This window comes from Coffea arabica, chromosome 8c, assembly GCF_036785885.1.
Source record: "Coffea arabica cultivar ET-39 chromosome 8c, Coffea Arabica ET-39 HiFi, whole genome shotgun sequence".
NCBI classification, from domain to species: Eukaryota; Viridiplantae; Streptophyta; class Magnoliopsida; order Gentianales; family Rubiaceae; genus Coffea; species Coffea arabica.
Window position 1 is genome coordinate 44,588,331 of NC_092325.1, and position 18,492 is coordinate 44,606,822.

At 35.1% G+C, this 18,492-nt stretch overlaps 2 protein-coding genes and 1 long non-coding RNA gene across 8 annotated transcripts; 1 reads left to right on the forward strand and 2 right to left on the reverse strand.

The window, feature by feature from the left end:
- Positions 1-2,418: 2,418 nt before the first annotated feature.
- On the reverse strand, positions 2,419-5,343 carry LOC113706990 (ubiquitin-conjugating enzyme E2 5-like). 5 transcript variants are annotated; one of them, XM_072063094.1, is made up of 8 exons: positions 5,072-5,338; positions 4,878-4,957; positions 4,266-4,380; positions 4,080-4,132; positions 3,809-3,937; positions 3,202-3,291; positions 2,821-2,914; positions 2,640-2,719 (listed from the first exon to the last, which is right to left on the reverse strand). In XM_072063094.1, the coding sequence occupies exons 1-7, from the start codon at positions 5,113-5,115 to the stop codon at positions 2,826-2,828; spliced, it is 600 nt and encodes a 199-aa protein (XP_071919195.1). In that variant the 5' UTR covers positions 5,116-5,338; the 3' UTR covers positions 2,640-2,719; positions 2,821-2,825. The 5 variants fall into 5 exon arrangements, with proteins under 5 accessions (XP_071919196.1, XP_071919194.1, XP_071919197.1 ...); XM_072063095.1 differs by lacking the exon at positions 2,821-2,914 and having other exon boundaries at positions 2,419-2,719; positions 5,057-5,343; XM_072063093.1 differs by lacking the exon at positions 2,821-2,914 and having other exon boundaries at positions 2,419-2,719; positions 5,072-5,336.
- A 4,593-nt stretch (positions 5,344-9,936) lies between these two features.
- Positions 9,937-14,458, reverse strand: LOC113706989 (AT-rich interactive domain-containing protein 2-like). 2 transcript variants are annotated; one of them, XM_072063092.1, is made up of 3 exons: positions 14,140-14,458; positions 12,752-14,010; positions 9,937-11,140 (listed from the first exon to the last, which is right to left on the reverse strand). In XM_072063092.1, the coding sequence occupies exons 2-3, from the start codon at positions 13,931-13,933 to the stop codon at positions 10,262-10,264; spliced, it is 2,061 nt and encodes a 686-aa protein (XP_071919193.1). In that variant the 5' UTR covers positions 13,934-14,010; positions 14,140-14,458; the 3' UTR covers positions 9,937-10,261. The 2 variants fall into 2 exon arrangements, with proteins under 2 accessions (XP_071919193.1, XP_027084922.2); XM_027229121.2 differs by having other exon boundaries at positions 12,752-14,458.
- Positions 14,459-15,266: 808 nt separating this feature from the next.
- LOC140013203 (uncharacterized) lies at positions 15,267-17,261 on the forward strand. Its single transcript, XR_011820268.1, has 3 exons — positions 15,267-15,439; positions 16,650-16,735; positions 17,053-17,261. It is a non-coding gene; the product is annotated as an uncharacterized lncRNA (long non-coding RNA).
- The last annotated feature ends 1,231 nt before the right edge of the window (positions 17,262-18,492 follow it).

The window sequence follows — 18,492 nt, forward strand, 5'->3', positions numbered from 1 at the left end:
AATTTTAGTAGCATTCGCTGAGAAATCAAGGAGGACTCCACCTCTCCTTTGCACCATTTATTAGAAGATCATTTTCTTATGGATTATTGGGAGAGACGTTTCCAGAACATGCAATCATTTCCGGTATTTTTATGAGCTTCTATAAGCTGTACTTGTGGATAAAACAAGAAATCGAGTATAATTGCTGTGCTTAATGTTTAAGAATTTACTTTTCTTTCATTGTTGATTATGAACTTCACCCTACAATAGGAGTTAGAAATCCAGGCCATGGTGCTTCATGATCATAATTCAATTTCAACAAATTGGACAAAATGAGGGCTCACGTAGGGCCGTAAACTAACTGAGCCCTTAACAAATAGTTCTAACCTGATTCATTAAGAGCGCTCGATTTTCATTGAACTCGAGCTCGAATTTGAATGGAAATTAGGATTCATTTATAGTATCGGTTCAGGTTCGAACTTGTAGATATTTGGTTGATTAAGGCTCAATTTGATTCAAAAAATTTTTAACATTTTTATTTAAAGTATTTGTTAGTATTTCATATAAACATATATACTTATTATTTTATTATATAGATATTATATATGCATTGGTGATGATTTAATATTAAAAATGAAGAGTTAAATAAATTTTCAAACTCGACTCATCAAATATTAAATCGAATCGAGCTCAAATTTTAAATTTTGAATTCGTATAGAATTCGAGTTCATACTTGAATTTGAGTCAAAAATTTCGAATCAAGCTCGAATCGTAAAAAGTTAGATTCAATTCGTTCACGCCATAGTTCCCTGCTGCCATTCTGGGTTAGCAAGCCATATTCTGCGTCATGGCAGTAGTAGTTGAAATTTACGATAATTTGACATTTCTCCTCGTCATTATCATCTTTAAGTTGCCAATAGCTCCTTAGAATTGATCTAGTGACAAACAAATTTGACTAGGTTCTTTTTCCTGCATCTTTTTTGTTCAAAATTGAGTCAGTCACTTGAAATCATCTTTCTAATGATTTTCTTGCTTCATTCTGCAATGGTGATTCCCGGTGCTTGGATCTTTCCGTGTTGCTTTTGTTGGCTCCTACATTTTGTGAGATTGCTGACTCCTTGTTGTTTATGTTTGTTGCTATAGTAAGAAGCCTGTGCTTCTGACATTGTTCCGTGATTTTTGAGACTGAAGTGGGATGGGCCAAAGTAGATGCTATGGGGTCTATTGAGTCCAATCCAGTTATTTTTGGTATTAGACTCAGAGTGAATCCCTGATAATTGCCAGATCTGTTTCTATGTATGTTCATGGTTCCTTAGTTAATTTGTGTTAGGCTATTGTATTAGTGGTCACTATGCTATCATTTTTTTCTTGGTACTTTTCCCTTCTGGACTTTAATTCACGGGATTGTTTGCTAAGTCATGGCAAACTAGAATGTTATATTGATCTTCTGAAAGGTGACATTTTTTTTTAGGCATTCTGATGGAAGGTGAACCTCATTCCTTTTTTCAACTGATATCTTTGAATTTTTTTCCCTCGTCCCGGGAAATTTTTTTTTTTTTTTTTTGGGTAGAAGAAGGTGCCAACATGTTCTTGCTTAATATTGCATTAAGTGGTGCGATCCATGTTTGAGTTTGCGTGTGCAAAATTGTGAATTCAATGGTTTGTTGATAAGCACTAATTCATTGATCTCCAAGGAAAAAAAGGTCAATGATATGGATAGAATTTGAAACTTTTATTCGGACAATGCTTAAGAATGCGCAGTCTAAAAATATAGACATGGCCTAGGATTGGTTCGACCGTGAGCTTCCCCACTATGTTTTTGTTTTCTTTCTTTATTTGCTAATCAATTTTATAAAGCCAAATTCACCAATTAAACAATTTCAGAAAAGGTTCAACTAGCTACCCTAATAATCAAAAGAATTATTTTCTCTAGGAAAAAATAGAAATGACCTTAAAATTAGCTAAGCAGCAAAGGCTGCATGTATTTTCTCACAAAGAAATTAAAAAAAAAAAAAATTGAAGGAGAACAATCTCTTCCAATTAAAAAGATTGTTTAGTCTCGAGTCAACTGAGACAACAAATTACCTTTTCATAGAGCTAACTAATTCAATCTAAGTAATTTTATCAACCAAAAAAAAAAAAAAAATCTCAAATTCAATCACCCAGCTTTTAAAGAAGAAGCCCCACTACACTAAAAACGTTTCAATAAAGGAGCGTACCTTCAACGACAATCGAACTTGAATCAAACTTTAATGACCTCAATTCCAACATAGAATTAAACCATTATCGCGTTGGATATCTTGTGCAAGGTGCGATTGTTTCATCAATTGAAGAGCAACATCCAAAAAGGAAAAAGAAAAAAGGAAAACCAACATCCACACCAAAAAGAAATGATTTCGCAAAGAAACTGAGATAGGTTAATAAAAGAGCCAGGCTGCGTTAAGTCCAAAACAAATTTTTTATAAGCCAGAATGAATCAATATGAACAATAATGGTACAAGTTTCAAACACAAGCATCACCAATTTATCCAGCAAATGAAACTCTGATATGATTAGACTTATTCATGTACAGACACACAGTTAAACATGTCATTAGATTCATTCCCTCAAGGATCAGCTTTGCCAGCTACTTCCTCATCATCACTGGAGGGATATTCATCTTCACTCAGCTCCTCATCACTAGATTTTTCTGCAGGTGCAGCACCAGCATCCTCTGGCTTGGCATATTTTTCACAGTACTCTAAAAGAATACGGTATGTCAACACCAGTTTTATAATATGAAAATTGGTGACAAAAAGTTATTGCAAAAGATATTGCTCATACACATATAAGCATTATTACCATTATTAGCATGTAAATAACCTCTCGCTTGCCAACGACGAGTATTTTAGTTCCATGGATATCAATTCCATCAGCAACTTATCAGAAGGCTTAGCTACCAACACATAATCGTCCATTAAAAATTTGCAGATTCTCAAATTCTTAAAGTCAAGCAAGACACAAGCGAAGGTCATGTAAGACCAGAGCAATTGATGACACAAGTCCACACAACAACAAAATGGCCCACTCCCGTGACATACGGAAAAAAAGAAAGAAGCAGAGGAGGAGTGAGAAGGCCTTCAAAACTTTAAAGCAGGCCTTTAAAGTGGTAAGACTTTGTTTGTTCACTAATAAAGATGCTCAGGTAAAAGTCAGTCACTGTTAATGCTCATAATGACATACCAATAGAACATAAATGGCCTTTGTCCCCTTCACATAAATGGCCTTTAAAGCGCCTCATTAGCGCCAATAATCTTCTGAAGTCTATAGCTTCTGAAATATAAGAAAGGCAAAAATGCACAAGAACAACAGAGATTCACAAGGATTTAAGTGAAGGGGCAATGGGGGCTATATCCAGTTCGTCCGATGGTTCATGTCCTTGACTAGTATAATGATGCTTCTCAATTATTCCACACACTAGATTTTCCAGAACATATCAGTTTCAGTCTATATTAATACCTGTCCCAACTCTTTTATTGTTTAGAAGATGCTTTCAGCCACAGTAACTTTCATTGACAAATAGCTCAATGATCAAGAATTCCCCGCACATTGTGGCAAAAGAAGTTTTGAGTATCATGTCTTTCATTAACTAAGCCTTTTCTTCCACCAACCAAGCATCTTCTTACTCTTAAGCCTGTCCTTATGAGGATATATTTTCTGCAACTAAGTACACATTAATCAATTTTTAATTGATAAGATTACACATGATCACAGCTGAAGGCGACACCTTAAGGAAGACTAAGATGGTGCATTTCATAATTTTCATAGGTTTTAGATGAATAATTAATACCTTTAACTCTTTGTTCGTAAGTATTTCGATCACGCATCATAAGAGCAGCAGCCTCTCCATTCAACGGGTCAGACGGGTTGGGATACAAAAGAAGTTGAGGAAGAAACACTTCAAAGACATTTACCAGATCTGCAAAGCAGGGGAAAATGTACTCGAAGTTGAAGAAATCCAAAACTTATTGTTCCACTTAGATACAGAAATAGAAATGTCTGACAGTTGCTGAAACAATGGAATGGTAAATGCAACAAAAAGACGCAACAAGTGCACTTACCGAACATGGGGCTCCATGTCTGATTGATAACATCTAAACAAACAGAGCCTGACCTGCATACAGAAGAGTAATGCAATGCAAGAAAGCACTTAAACCCATGCCTTTAAAAGCAAAGCAAAATCAAATTTATTGTAATGATGCCATGTAAGCATGTAAATTATGAGACAGTAACATCCTCAAGCTCACATTTCATCGACATTGGGATGGTAAATCTTGTTGACAAAACCGATTGAGGGGGATTTATATGGATAAGCATCAGGCAACTCCACCCTTATCCTCCACACACCTCCATGATAAGGACCTGCCACAAGAACCCACCAAGCCGCAGGAAGTAAAAGTGACATTAACCCCAAAAAAGAAAAAGAACATAGTACCATTTATTTAAGTCCACCCATAAGCAATCAACTAAAGAACCTTGTCCTCATTAAGAAAAATCAGTGAACAACTGTGCTGCATAGTCCCTCAAATTACGAGAGAGTTTAGGACAACAACAGCAACAAATAGTAATCTAAAACTACATTAAACATGAAAACAATCTTAATTAAGCTAAACGACTAACATTGAGCTAGACAACAAGAGGCCCATTAATTCAAATATACAGATTTTACTGAAATCAGGACATCTCAGCTAACATAAATTCCAAGATTGAGCCAATATATGAATGAATAGAAAGAACCAAGATAAAACAACAAAAAACCCAGAAAAATAATTGCAAACCCAGCTCAAATTTACAGTCCGATGCACTAAATAAGTGGGAAAAAATCAGTAAACAAGAAAAAGAAAAGGAAGGATTTTTACTGTCTTTAGGTCCATGGAATTCCACATAAAATTCTTGCATGCCATCATTGATCATCTCCACCTTGTAGTCACTCATCATCCTAGGAAACAAACAAAACCCATTAAAATCAATACAAGGCCGAAAAAGGAAAACCCCAGAAAAGTATGAAAAAGAAAATAAGTAAAAAGAAGAAAAAAACTTTTGATTGAATTACAGCTTCATTAAATCCATCTCCCTGCGCTTGCTTGGGGAAGACATGGTCGATTCTTTTTTCTTTTTTTCCTTTCTCCGCCGAAAGTTTGTTGTATTCTTTTTTTCTTAGGTTGGAGGTTTTGGGAATTGAAGCAGTGAGGGACTTGCGTGTGCTGTATATATAGGTAGGCCTGTGAAGTGTATATAAATGCGATAGCGAAGAAAAGAAAGAGAGAACGAATTAATAAATATTTTATTCTCAGGGGGCGGTTCAGACATCGAACAGGTAGCGAGTGAGCTACTCCAGCATTGTGCAGAGCCCATTTCACTTTTTTTTTTTTTCTTTTTTTACTGTTTTGCAGTTTCTTTCTCTCTTTTTTTTGGTATATAACGAATAATAATAGGGGATAGAGAAAACTTAGCCACAAAATTTTACACAGCCTAATAGATTAGTTTCTGATTTATTTTTTCACGCTAACACTGTACGACTTTGTTGATGCAAAAGGGCAGTAGAATTATGACTCGTAATCTCACTTATATTTAGAATACTTTTTTAAAAAAAAAATTTTTTTTATAGTATGTCTTCAGACGTTCTTGAGCAAATGAATCTTTGAACCATGCCTGTCGATTTTTTTTTTTTTTGTAAAAAACCCTTAATTATTTAGTTTTCAGGGTATCTTTTTCTATCGAAAAACTGATTAAAAGAAAACAGAGGAAAGGACTGGCTTTGTAAGTATAAGATGGTGTTAAAAGGTTCCTTTTTTTTTTTTTTCCATTTGAATTTATAAAGTTTTCTTTAATCATATTTGGACCTATTTAATTCTTGCAAACACTGAACCTCTGTCTTGAAGCCTATTTTGGGAACACCCGAAGTCAGTCTAATTGTTGTTTTGTTTACATTTCTTGGATGGTTGAGAGAAAAATAGCTTTTGATGATTGATAGAAATGATAAATGCTGAACAATGAATGGATCGTCTGAAGTGAATCTCCAAAAATCCATCCTTGGCAAAAATCGTTTTACTCTCTCTGAGGCTTAACATGCAACTTCCTTCACTCAATTGTGATCATCATCATTGGCACATTTTTATTGCCTGAACAAAATCTTTCTTTTGTATTTTTATCAGATAATAATGGGCTTGTTTGGAAGTGAAGTTTTTGGCCAAGTTTTTTAGCTACTAGTTTTTTAACAACTTTTGCTACAGGAACCCAAAAAACTTTGATAAGTTTTTCACTTACACACTTCAAAATAATACACAAAAAACTTTTCCTTCAACTTTTCTTCTTTTTCCTCCCCCACCCAACCGGCCACCACCTCCACCACCGCTTCCGGTGCCGGTAACTATTCCGGCCAACTTTTGCCGGCCTTCCTCTTTTTTTTTTTTTTTTTTTCTCTCCCTCCCTTCCTCCTTTGACCGATATGTTGGTTTCCAAAATTTCTTTTTTCTCTTTTTTTCTTTCTCCCTCCCCCCTCCCCTCTTTCCCTCTGCCTTTCCCCGCCACCTTGCCCGTCCCGCAGCTTGGGGAGAAGGAAAATTGCAAAAAAAAAAAAAAAATTACACTCGGCTGTTGCTGCTTATTCTGCCGGCAAGATAAGGAGAGGAGAGGGAGATAGAACATTGGAAAAAAAAAATCATTTCTGTTGCTGCAAAACTCATGTGCAAAACTCAGGTGGCGGCAGAGACAGAGGGAGAGGGAGGGGTGACGGGGAAGCTTTTGCAGGGGTAGGGGAGGGGGCGACGGGGTAGAGGGGGAAGGGGCAAAGGGGGTGGCGGGAGATGGCATTGGTGGAGTTACTGCTGGGGGTGGCGGAGGTAATGGGGAAGGGGAAGGGGGAAGGAAGAAGAAGAAGAGAGGAAAGAAAAGAAAAAGGAAAGAAAGAAAAAGAAAAAGAAAGAGAAAGAGAAAGAGAAAGACAGAGAAAAAAAAAAGGAAAAAAAAAAGTTTTTCACTCTACAAAAACTTCTACAAAACTTTTTACCTTACAAAAATTTCTATAAAATTTTTTCAAAAACTTCTACAGTGCACTACAGTAAAGTTTTAGACAAACTCCCAAAAAACCCAGGTTCCAAACAGGCCCAATAATTCCTTTTTAACACAAAAATACTTGGTGAATGCCAATTTAAAAACGTGCAAAAAAGTGTAATGGTAATAAGAATAATAGTAAGTCTTTGCAGCTAAAATTTTCTTGGTTGGCTTTTTCTTCTGGTGACAAAACATGTTTTGGGCTGCTTGTATACTTTTCCCATGCTGTGGTAGGCTGCCTTCCAAGGCTATGTCTTCAAATGTGTTTTGGTTACTTGAAGCAGCTAAAAATATTGACAAAGTTGGATTCTCATCAGGGTTAACCTTCTCACGAATATGAAGGTCCAATGTTGCATCATGTCAACATAAAAAACTTTCATTCTCCTTTTCCTTGTTGATTTTTCATCAGTGGAAGACTCCTATTACCACCACTAGCCATAATTACGTTTTGAACTCTTATAAGTTAACAGTTGTTCTCAATTTTTACTACCCTTTAACTTAACTTTAGGCGCATTGCACCGATTTCAAGAGTTATCTCAAATCACAACCAATTATTGTAGAGTAAAATGAAAATACAAATCCTAAGGATTGATGATGATGGCGTGCATATAGGCAGGCTCATGGATGTATATGTTTTTGGATACTCAGGGCTTGTTTGGATAGTCATTTTCTATCGAAAAATGGTCTTATTTTCCGTGAACACATTTCTCTATTACTTTTTTATCTCACATACATCAAATCGTTACAGTAATTTTCCAACAAAAAATCCATGGAAAATGCAATTCAAACACACTCTTAGTGTTCGAGATTTAAAATGAATTGATTGTTACCGATTGTTGGAAAGAAAAAAATGAATAGGTAACTTTATCTTAATTAAAATTTGCTTACAGAAAGTTGCTGTTCAATAATTTTCTCGTGACTTGCAATGCATTAAAGGTTTACTTACCTTTTTTTTTTAAAAAATTATTATCTGCTATATATTTTGTTTTTGCCTTTGTACTTCATCTAGAAGAGTGGACGATGAAGTGTTGGGCACTAGAGCAATGCATCATTGGTGCCAAATACATAGACATTGGTCTGCGTTTGCTAGCCACTATCATCGCCCCGTTTGCTAGGAAATGGTGTTCGAGCTATCTTTTTTTTTTTTTTTTTCAACAAACGTCAATATTGATTAGGTAAATCCAATTTACGTTTACCAAAAGTTATTGTTTGAAAATTTGCAACTACTTGAATGGCTTTTTATACCTTTGAGAAATCCATCGTTTCGCGTAATTTTACTGCATGTAGTGCAACTTCGATATATGATATGCAATAAATCGAGACGAGAAGTGTTTGTCTAGTGATCAAGATTGAAATTATAATTTCTAAATTCAAGTTTCACTTTATATGAATTATAGTGCTGTTGAGTTATAGTAATTTCTATCATTTGTGAGTTAATTGTTTAATCACCCCATATCTAAAGATGGAATGCTCAATTAGCCAAATTTACCGTGTGTGTTATTCTAAGTACAACAAGGGCCAATCATACACTGAAACATAAAGCGTCTCTAGAGCTGTTAATCGAGCCGATTCGAGCTCGAGTACATGATAATCGAGCTCGACTCAAACCTCTAATCGAGCTAGCTCGAGTTGACTTGATTAGTAATTCGAGCTTCATAAGTTAGTTCGAGATCGACTCAGTGTATTCGATCGAAAACTCAAGCTTCATAAGGAGGGAAGTCTAAAGAAACTGTGTATAAGAGATTAGTAAATATAAAAACATGACTAACTTAATTTTCAAAACTTGATGGAGAGGAGTTCATGATACAAAATTTTCAAACTTGTAGCCGCTAGACGGGAATCTCAATAAAAATTGACCCGCTAATAGAGCACAATTTAGTCTTCCAACAAAAATGGCAGGCAGGCAGGCAGCGGAGGAGAATCAAAATTCCTGTCATTTAAAAGTGTGGAAGGACGTGGAAGTGATTGGAAACCCCGAATTCCAAGCGCATTAAGCGAATAGTTATGTAGAAATTCTTCATCGCGTAATGGGATCGCTGAAAAAGATGCACCATTATCAGTCCACGTAATGCTATTGGTTTAACACCTACTCTACTTTTTAAATTCATTCTTGCTCTTTCCTGCCTACCAAAATGATAGCATCAGCAGCAAGATTAACTGGTTCAAATGTGGCCAAAAAAAAATGGAACAACACTCTAGGAATGGCTAGAGCTCAGATGCTTGAATGGCATTTTGCTTCTTTGATAGCCAACATTCATCACCGAAATGCATTATACAAATCAAAGTATGCCACAAAAAGATCCTCTGCCATAACCCCCTATATTGAGTAAATACTCCATTAAAATGTACGTCAGTGCCCGCCGGTTATCTACCCTCTCTTTAAGCCTCCTCCTCGAGAAAAACCCTTCAATGTCAAAGAAAAAGGGAATACAAGAACCAGCATTTTACATTTTCTTACTGCTTTTTTTTTTTGGCCTATTTGTGTTCAAGAATAGACCCTTTATCGTTATCTTACTGGACTCAGGAATGAGTCTCCTATGTCACCCTAAGATGCACTAATTCTCTGCTGTGTTTTGGAATTAACCATTTTCTCCATCAAATGCAGAAAGGGTACGCTGGTTGATTATGAAAACATATGCTTTAGACATTTGTTCATCATAATCACGTGCAAATTTTTATACCAACATACAGGGCCAGAGGTATGGTTGAAAATGATAGGAAATGGGAAGAGTTCAAAATGCAGGTGACACCGAATTTCCGTCCTAAAATGAAGCAAATATGCCACAGCTATAATTGTGACAATGTATCCAAACCGCCACCCCCCCAGCCCCCACAACACACACACACACACACACAGAAACCTGCTGAGACAGAAAGTCCACTACAAATGCATGTCTGAAGTTCGAAATTTCGGGTCTGAAAAAACTGACATTGTATTTACAAGCTAACCACTTGAATGGTGCAATTCTGAAAACAAGAAAACAGATATATCCTCTTCAAAACTTTGCTCGGAGCAAAGCCTCAGCATTCGGGGTCATCCTACTGATGATCTCCAGCTACTTCCTTCAAATTCCTTCTCATGTTTGCTTTCAGCAGTTGAAAATTGGGAAAAGCAATAAGTTGCCGACACCTATAACTACAGACAGGGAACTGAGTTGTATAAGCTGCACTAGAGAAAATTCTCAGTACATTAGTCTAATTCCGCACACTGCTTATTCTCAAAGCAGATTGGTAGTCTGGACTCTGGAACATAAATCGCTTTATAACCAAAACTATCTCCTATCAACCCACATTCTCTTTCGTCATCATCACTGTCGACATCCTTTGGAGTCACCCGATTTTGGTAACTCCTGCGCCTGACAAGGAAAACATTGAAGTAATAGCTAACCAACTTATCCCTTGTCGTTGAAGGAAAAATTCTGAAAGCATTGCTCCAAAACTTGTTTGTGGATGCACTATTCAACCTTATCATGTCCTTGAATTTCTTTTCATGTTCTGCTGTCCAAGAAAGTGAAACCTCCTCACCCATGTGATCAAATCTCCATTTATAGAACAACAACCCAAGTTCGCGCTTCAGTTTCAGCCTCTTTTCTGCTATGTGGAACCTAATGCACTCAACATTACCTGGAAATGGACAATCACATGCATTTGGTCTTCCCTTACCAATACGATCCAATCCAAAAACAGGTTCATCTTTAACATCTTCAGGAGGCCACATCTGTTTGCCTACCCACTTGGGATCACTTTCAACAATCACACCAGTCCACTCAGGGACTTCAGCTTGAAACTCAGGACCCACACAGACTTCTCTTTCAGGTGGGTCATCCATGGAGATATGATCTATTTTATTTCTGTCTGAATCTTCAACATTCAGAAGAAGTGATTCCTTGGCACTATATCCCTGTTCTGCCTTTTGAGGCACAGCAACTTTACAGTGAGGGGGTAAATTGCAACAGGAACACGACTGACACTTGGCTACAGGAAGCCTTTGACTGCATCTTGATTTCTCGACAGATTGGTGATTAAGGACATCTTCTTCATACATTGAAGGGTGCATCCTCAACTTTTTCTGTCAATTCATTCCGCAAATCATCCAATAAAAATACTGCCATATGTTTTTGAAATTGAATGATAAACAATGACCAAGCACAAATCACAGTACAAGTGTTACAGAGTTCAAACTGTACATGGACAAAACTTGCAAAACGTATCCAAACACTGATCATTGTTCATTTAACCAAGAAAAGCACTTTCAACTACTTGATGCTAGCCATTCACTCAGTTTAGTGCAGGCAACAACGGAAAGACAAAGTTTAATTGATCTCGCAGATTTCATGACCAGACATTCTGGAGAAGGACATGTATTCAAACGTCATACATGACTTTATTTTCTCTAGATATATTACTATTGAAACCTTAGTTTCCAATTTGTTCTAATTCAGTTCCTTCTAACTTATATCCTATGCTATTTCATGCATTCACAAACAACTTCCTTGAAAAGCCACACAACCGATCCAAAATTCACTTATTAAGCCACAAAAAGTCTGGACTCAATAGGACAGCTAATTCAGAAATTTGTAAACAGAATTCATAAACATAGAATTAGAAAGAACTAAAAGGCACCAAAAACTTTTATGCTTATATTTGGAGCCAGATGATAAGAGTAACTATCAACTTTAGGTTCCAACTTCTTTCTTGCATGTTCAATAGTCAGAGGTAGGATCCAATCATCCAACAGAAACAAGCTATCAGTTAAGCAGCAAATTCAATATTTTACCCCCAAAACAACCCCAACCAGCACAATTAACTTTGCTGAGCATTGTGATATAATCCACATGGTATCAAAACAAGCAGTATACATGCTAGGCCAATAAAACAAAAAGTCTAGCTCCCTTCTAAGTGTCATGGTAAATTATATCAAAACTCAAAGGATTATACAAATGAATTAATTATGTACACATGAATTCCATGTATAGACTGACATTGAAAGATTTCTAGCACACATCCTTTTTTAGGAGGTCCAAACCATGTCGAGTAAAATGAGCATTCACTGTTTCTCCGTGCTTCTTGAAGTTAACCTTATATTATAAATAGTCCAGTTTCAAAATTTTCACAAACAGTAGGAATGAAGTGTAAAATTGACTCTTATAGTGCAAGTGTTTCTGCATTACATTCTATTACATTATATCAAAAATACATAAAAGGATTACACAGCATTAACATCATTTTACCGGGATCCATAGTGCATCAATAGCCAATAATGGTTCAGATTGCACAAGTAAATATCAAAAACGTAAATCAGAGCATATGGCAACTTTACAATGCATGCAGTAGGGAGAAAATTTTGCATCAACCACATTACTGCCAATTTTCGATTACATAATTTACTAGGCATGTAAATTAGACTAAATCTGAAAGTTATCAAAAGCAATTACTCTGGTTCAAGCCTCTAATGACAGTGAAGAACAAAACCCAGCATCCGATTTGATTGTGTAAACCAAAGAACTGTTAAAACAGCTCACATATAATGTATCGGTTATGCTTTGTACATGAAATTAGCAATCAAATAGGCTGTAAATAAGACAAAAGCCTGGGGGCCAAGTGACATGTAACAAGTGTCTGAACCAAGCGATTAATTCAGATAAAATAAGTGACAAATACAATTACACGGGTTTCGTACCTGCTGGAAAGATGATTCTACTTTTAAATTGGCATCCCTTTTTATTAGTCGTGCTTCACGAGCCAACAGAGCCAGAAACCATGGCTCCCGGTTTCCATGGCGTTTCCACTTGGAGCACTCAGGCAATCTCCCAATACTAAGATCATCGGGATGTTTAGCTGTATTTTTCACCCAGCTAAGCATTGCTGACAATGATGAAGATTCTCGCTTCCTCTTCCGAGAATCTACAACTTTGTCAACAGCATTTCTGGTTGATAACATGACATTACCACTACGTTGCACATCAAAACCCTGCTCAGGAGTGTCCACTTTAGTGTCATGTAAATTAATGATGGCTTTCTCAATGACCTTCTCACCTGACAGACTGACATCATTCTCATTTTGGGAACAGGTTTTATTGTCGTCATCACAAGTTTTTTCTTTTGAAAATCCATTTACTTCTTTTATAACTTTTTGAATAACTTGCTTGGCTGATGATACCAAATCATTGTCACTGTCAAGGTAAAATTTTTCACCGCCGTCAACACATCCTTCACTGGAATCATGCACTTCATTAATGTTTGCACCGGATGAATAGTGTACTGATCTCTTACTACGATCAGTTGCATTTCGAGACTTATCAAACTTAGATTTAACACGCTTTACATCTTCCTTTTCAACTTTTCGCTGTACCTCCATCAAATCTGCACTACCTTTCCTCAACTCGTCTACCAACTCGTCCAAATTTTTAGCAAATCTATCCTCAATACTATCTGAATATCCCTGCCACAACCAGTGATCAAGCTCATTCAAATACTTAACATAAATCAATTTTACGGATGCAACCGCCCCAAAACCCAGCCCACATTCCTCAGCTACAAAACCCCACAAATTTTTCCTCGAAGTGGAATCATATCCACCTAATTTTCTGACAACCCAAAAAAGCTTAAACAAATCAACAAGCTCATCATTGGCGCACAACACAGGTAAAGGCCTAATACATTTATTAACACTTCTTTCCCTGAGAAAATTCACAAGAACGTCATTGAACAATCCCCTAAGCCTATTCTTGCATTCATCAAAACCACATTCCACTAAACTAAAATCATGATCAGAAGCAGACTCTTTTTTCCTTTCACAATCTTGAATAATTTTCACTTCACGTAAACCTGACTCATCCCTCAAATTTGACCATCCTTCCATTAACTTCAATCCTTTTTTTTTTGGGCTTAGTTTTCCAATGTTTGTTTCTGGGTTTTCTTTTGTTTTATCTCCAGAATCTATACCATATCAAGAAAAAATATACATATATATAAACAGAAAAACCAAATTAAAGGTGATAACTTTGATGTACCCAAAAAAAAAAAAAAAAAAAACCTCTGTTTTTTTTTTCTGAGTTGAGTTTTTACCTTGTAAGCGTTATTGAGAGAAGCCCACCTCAAGTTTTCCTTGACTAGAAATGGAGAAGACAAGAAGCGAGAAAATGAATGGGAATGGCGACAGGAACGAGAAATTAAATTAATCTAATGAAAATTAGAACGCTGGTCGAGTGAGGAATAGGAAAGAAGGTTGTTTTTGACAGCTCAGAAATGTTTTTGACATGGCCTCCAAAAAATATTTTGGAGTGGGCAAAAGAAGATGAGATATTTTTTTGAAGTTTGGTTTTGGGACCTATTTTTTTGGACAGCAACGATTAGGTTAATGGTTTCCTTTTTTTTTTTTTTGAAACAGCAATGGCTTTAATTCAGTTTATATGAGGGGAAAGTCCATCAGTTTATACAAAGAATTATAGGGTTATAAGGAAACCCTATTGTTTTTTTTTTAAGTCAACACAGGAAATATCTCTTTCAGACTAATCTCTCTGTGCTTGTGCATCCGCCCTCAAGATATACAAGATGATAGAAGGAATCGAACCCTGACTATGAGGATTCGAAAATTCCTTTAGAATTTTCTCCCATTTTTGAAAAATTAATTTATATTTCCTTTTATATTTATTTACTTTGACTATTTAACTATTTATTAATCATAAATTTCATGGTGATTTCATTAGTTGAGTCAAGAATTTTATTTTTACTTTTAAAGTTAGAGTAAGTTAGGGTTTTGGTACATTTTGGTAGTGTGATCGATTGGTGAGGTGTGTGCATTAAATTTGGTGGATAAGAGCAAGTATTGGGTAAGAAGAAGTGTGTGATTAAAAGTGCTAATAATAAGTTAGTGAATCAAAAGTTAAAACAAAAGTACAAGGGAATTAAGGGAAATAGACTTGAATCGACATGCGCCGTTTGTTACCGATTGAGTACATCGTTTAACCAATACTTTCTTACCCTAATCTCCTTATTTTTATTTCATTTAATTTTTCCAAAATTAATCCTTAAATCAGCCACTATTATTGACTAAGGAAAAGGAAAAGAAAGACAAAATAGTTGGGTGACACTTGTCAACCATCAAGCCAATTTTTGACCAAAACTTTCCTTTAGTCTTTATCTTGCAATTTCACAACACAAGCTTTTCATTTTCTCTTGTGAAGGAGAAAAAGAAGAGAGAAAAACTTTCAAATTTTCATCTTGATTTTCTTGCTTGATTTATGAAAAATCCAAAGACCAACCTTAATCCATACCAATTAATCTTGAGTTAAGTTTAGAAGGAAGCTTTTGGTGGAGTTACTTGAGGAAAAAGCTCTTGAGTTGCTTGTTATTTTGGGGTTTTGAGGTAAAATTTCTAGAAAATATCTCTTTTTATTTGTTTCTTGAGATTTATGCAAGATATGTTATGATTGAAGTTGAAGGAAGCAAGTTTATGGTAATTTCATGATTTTGTTAGGGTTTGATTAATTTTCAATTTAGACATATGTTGGTTATAGTTAGTTTTGTAATTAAAATAAGTACTCTATATATCCTATATTGTGAACTTGATTGAGGCTATCTTGTGGTGAAAGTGTAGCTTTGAAATAGTTGGAAGAAATTGGTAAATACAAAGGAAATGTTGCTGAAATTTTTCCCAAGGAGACTCTGAGCAGTTTTGAAAAATCTATCATATCTTGGTGTAAAAAAATTCAAATTAAACTCTGCTTATTGCATTTGAAACCAGATTTAGAGTACTTTCTACTGTAAAAATTTCAGAATTTTTCTCAATTCTTATGAATATCTGTGATTTTTTAAAATTGACTGAATTTTCATTCCTGTTCTGTCTTTCTACTGGATAAAGCAGCCATTTGAGATTGGATTTTGACTGACTTGTGGATAGAATCTTGTGAAGGTGTCTTCTGAGAAATGTTACTCTTTGAATTTGTTTTCCAACAGTACAAAGTTTAAAAATTTTGAATTTAAAAAAATTGAGATATGATTTTTCAAATAACATCGCGCAAAACTGAAAAAAACAGCCCTTAGTTTCTTAAAACTGTCCTTACTTTCATTTCCTACTTTAAGTTGGAGTTGTTAAACCATTTTGGGTTTGTTTATGATTGAAATGAGGAAATTCTTGGTTACTCATGTCCCTTAGAGCTAAATGTTTTCTTTTCACTCCAAAACCATATTTGCACCTTTGTACTAGTAGTTACTCGAATTTTTTTTGGTTCACCTAAATTTTGAATGGTTGAACCATAATTTTTCTCTTGATTATTCTTAGATTTGTCGGTGATCAAGGGCATAATCCGGAAAGAAAATTTTGATGTTATTTTAGTTAAACTGGTGAGTGTTCTTTGCATGTTGTGCTTCCAACAACTATGTGAAATGTTGTGAATGTTTGCTTAAATGTTAAATATTTTTCAATGATTGTTAAATAAATTTTCAATAGGCAAGTGTGTACTTTATCGCACTCGACTTAAGTGAATTTGAAAATTTCAATGATTAAATGATTGAATGTTACTTGTGCAAGAATATAAGTCTTTTGGCTGAAATTGACCCTTACCCTTCGTTGCCAGTTGACTTAAGCCAGAAGCGGATTCGATCGGGCGACTGGTGATCGTGGGACAATGTTTGGTATACTCGAGTATTACCACGAAATTTGGTAAAGAACTGACCAATGAATTCAATGCAATGATATTAATGAATGAATGACAAGATCAATGAAGGAGTTTTCACTTGCAAACGTTTTTTAATGTCGAAAGGATAAGGAAAATGGTTGGCGAATGAATGAATGAATGGTTCCAAGTGAGCATGTATCCTTCTAATAATTAAGTGTTTATTTCTTGAATGACTAAATATTACTGTGCAAAGTATGCAAATTGTTAAATGTAATGTTTCCATGATTTTCCTACCTGATTGTTTGTTTAGGAACCTCACTGGATTTTTAACTCATTCTTTTAGTTTTTATTTTCTTTACAGGAATGAAAGGTCGAAGCAATTGAATGTGAACTAGAGTGTATAACCCTCTTATACTTATACTTTTGGTTGATAGGATATATTTTGACATTTGACGTTATATTATACATTTGATTTTTGGGTTGTAAATAAGTTTGTATTTTGGTTGAATGGTAGAACTTAAATGTTATTTTGGAGGCTTGAATGATTAATCTTGAGAGTTGATTGAGTGAGTAAGTGAATTCTAATGAGAGTTAGGCGGACAGTCCGCCAAATCCTTGAATATGCCCTAAAAGAAGGTGGGATTGTCACATTAACCACATGGTACCAGGACGTAAAGAGGCTACCCTAGCACCAGCCAAGCCGACCCTAAGGGGCATAAGGGAACCCTATTGTATCATAGGTTTATATGATGGAAATCCAACCTGTTCATATAGAGAAGTGGACGGCAAAGATCTCTAGTTTATATAACACTAAACATCCTCTGAATTAGGTTGTTAGTTACCAGGCAAGAAAATTTTCAGGTCAACACTATACTTTTTCTTAAGTTCTTATTCACAGTCAATAAATAAAGCATCTTACCAACCAATTAAATTATAATATTAGTAAGCTAATTACGAACACTAATCAAATTTGAATCTAATTTAAAGAATACTAAATAGTCTAAAAAGTATTCATTATGTCTCATGAAAATGTGATAAATACATTTGAATAACTTTATAGATTGTCAACATGAATTCTTTAGATCGTACCCTTTCTATCACTTATTCATCCAAATAGATTAAAAGAAAAGAAAATTCATTTGAAATTTAGAGAAAATTATGAAAATTTGATGTATCAGCTACATCAACAATCTCAACTTTCGATTGCACAAAAGACTCGTAATCCTTTAAAAATTTTGATTCATTGCCACAAACGCATTGAAAGAGCAATTACTTTCTAGTAAGTTAATCATGGAGTTATCTAAAGGACCAAGTTACGTAATTTGTTTTGATTTTTCTTTTGGTTGTGCCTTGTGAAAAATGGATGTACGTACATTAATATTTAATAGTAGGGGGAAGAGCTTCAATTTAGAGAGTTAAACTACTTTAAGTAGGGAAGTGAGGTTGTGTGTGTGTGTGTCTATATATATATATATATATATATATATATATATATATATATATATATATATATATATATATATATATTCTCTTTGGGAATGCAAATCTTGAATTAGACTTTTACTTGATATTTCTTTTAGTTCTTAGTGATCAACCCTTCTCATTCTTTCCAAATGTCTCAAGGAGAAAACAGAAACAGAGAGAAAGAAGAAGATGATACTATGAACTTACTAAATTGAAAAAAACACTCTGATAGGAAATGTGGAAAGAGGCTTGGATTTTGGAGATGTAGAGTCCACTGCCTAACTATCTCTGAAATCTTTCTTGCACTCTTCACACTCTTCTAATTTCATAGATGAGT

What these genes read in the sequence shown, in the direction of transcription:
- LOC113706990 (XM_072063093.1), bottom strand. Translation starts at nt 5,115, where the DNA reads ATGTCTTCCCCAAGCAAGCGCAGGGAGATGGATTTAATGAAGCT. An exon ending in CATCCCAATGTCGATGAAAT is followed by an intron (nt 4,133 to 4,265) that starts GTGAGCTTGAGG and finishes TTCTGTATGCAG; the next exon opens with GTCAGGCTCTGTTTGTTTAG. An exon ending in TTACGAACAAAGAGTTAAAG is followed by an intron (nt 3,292 to 3,808) that starts GTATTAATTATT and finishes CTTATATTTCAG; the next exon opens with AAGCTATAGACTTCAGAAGA.
- LOC113706989 (XM_072063092.1), bottom strand. Translation starts at nt 13,933, where the DNA reads ATGGAAGGATGGTCAAATTTGAGGGATGAGTCAGGTTTACGTGAAGTG. An exon ending in TAGAATCATCTTTCCAGCAG is followed by an intron (nt 11,141 to 12,751) that starts GTACGAAACCCG and finishes ATGAATTGACAG; the next exon opens with AAAAAGTTGAGGATGCACCC.